The 1,703-nt window shown below is 43.6% G+C and overlaps 1 protein-coding gene across 4 annotated transcripts in view; it reads right to left on the bottom strand.

Annotated features, from left to right (window-relative positions):
- Positions 1-1,703, bottom strand: part of bicra (BRD4 interacting chromatin remodeling complex associated protein) — a 23,667-nt gene that overhangs the window by 8,346 nt on the left and 13,618 nt on the right. For all 4 annotated transcript variants that reach the window (XM_037981472.1, XM_037981475.1, XM_017437781.3 and 1 more), the window contains one exon: positions 1,139-1,287. In XM_037981472.1, coding sequence (XP_037837400.1) covers positions 1,139-1,287 — 149 coding nt within the window. The remainder of the gene's footprint in view (positions 1-1,138; positions 1,288-1,703) is intronic.

Here is a 1,703-nt window from a genome sequence, read left to right as displayed (position 1 = left end):
GGAACACTGTGTCCAATATTTATGTTCATCATAAGGGGTCTTTGGGCTGCACTTCGTCTGGCCCCTCACCTAGGACCTGTCTGCCTTGGGTGACCCTACTAGGGGCATGAAGCCCCTGACAGCATAGCTCCTAGGATCATTGGGACACTCAAACCCCTCCACCACGATAAGGTGGCAGCCCAGCATTTAGCTACTGTTTCCTAATTTAATCTTTAGCAACAGTTGTGTTAGTTTTAGCTTTTAGACACAGTTCTGATGGCTTTAGCTTTTAGCCACTGGTTTATTGGTCTTAGTTTTTATCTACTAGTTCCTATTTAAACCTTTCAGCTACTGTTTCATAGTTTTAGCTGTCAGCTACTGCTCTGCTGGCTTCAGCTTTTAACTGTCTTCTTAGTCTTAGCATTTAGCTACTGTTTCCTAGTTTAATTTTTAGCTACCGTTGTGTTAGTTTTATCTTTTACATACAGTTCTGATGGCTTTAGCTTTTAGCTGCTAGTTAAAGCCTTAAGCTACTGTTTCATACTTTTACCTTTTAGCTACTATTCTGCTAGCTTTAGCTTTTAACAGTCTTCTTAGTCTTTGCTTTTAGCTACTTCTTTGCTAGTCTTAGTTTTCAGCTACTGTTTCCTAATTTAATCTTTAGCTACTGTTGTTAGTTTTAGCTTTTACCTTCTGTTCCACTAGTTTTAGTTTTTAGCTGCTAGTTCCTATTAAAAGCCTTTAGCTATTGTTTCATAGTTTTAGCTGTCAGCTACAGCGCTGCTGGCTTTAGCTTTTAATCGTCTTCCTAGTCTTTGCTTTTAGCTACTGTTTAGCTCAGTGGTGTCCAACCCCGGTCCTCGAGGGCCACCATCCTGCATGTTTTTGTTGTTTCTCTGCTCCAATGGTGGACTTACCCCTTCAGCAGGTCTTTGAGCTCCACAGAGGCCCGTTAATCATCTGCTCGTATAGCTCAGGTGTGCTGAAGCACCTGGTGGTCCTCAAGGACCAGGACTGGACACCACTGGTTTAGCTGGTTTTAGCTTTTAACTCCCGTTTTGCAAGTCTTGGCTTTTGTTTTGCTAATTGCTCCGATCGTTCTGAGTGAACGGTTCGGTTCCAGCTCCTTTCAGCCGTCCGCCCTGATGATCTCGGTTACCTCTCTGATAATCTTGAGAGGAGTTGGCAGTTCCCTGGTAGAGGTGGTAAGGCAGCAGTCTGTGCAGCGTGTCCTCAAACGAGCAAAAAGGAGCGCTGTAGTTGGGGTGAAGAGCTGAACCCTGATGTTTTCGTAGCTGCTCCAACACTCTGCAGCGAGACACAGTCATGCACACAAAAAACAATATTTAAAAACAGAAATTAAAACAGAAATGAGCATCGCTCGCCACCGCACATGACAAAAATTTAAACAAAGGTCTCATGCAATCATAACAGACCGTCCAGGATTTCACGATGTTGCGATCACAACTATCAACGCAAAATCAAGCAAACCCCGCAAAATCGCAACTTTTTGCAACTTTGCCCCAAACACCGCAACTTTCCTGCAACTTTAACCCAATATTTATTGTTTCTAAAATGATTTGCCACCGTTTCTGCGGTCTAGTCTCTTCTTTGTGGGTTTGTGTAGCGTGGAATACAAAATAACCCCAAATAACTCAGGAAGAAGACACGTGACGTCACTTCCTGTTAACATCAGAATGCCGGGCGCGTGCAGGAGCAGCGAC

The sequence above is a fragment of the Kryptolebias marmoratus genome, linkage group LG2 (genome assembly GCF_001649575.2).
Source record: "Kryptolebias marmoratus isolate JLee-2015 linkage group LG2, ASM164957v2, whole genome shotgun sequence".
NCBI lineage: Eukaryota > Metazoa > Chordata > Actinopteri > Cyprinodontiformes > Rivulidae > Kryptolebias > Kryptolebias marmoratus.
Note: the sequence above shows the minus strand (reverse complement) of the source record. Positions and strands in the feature narration are given on the sequence as shown.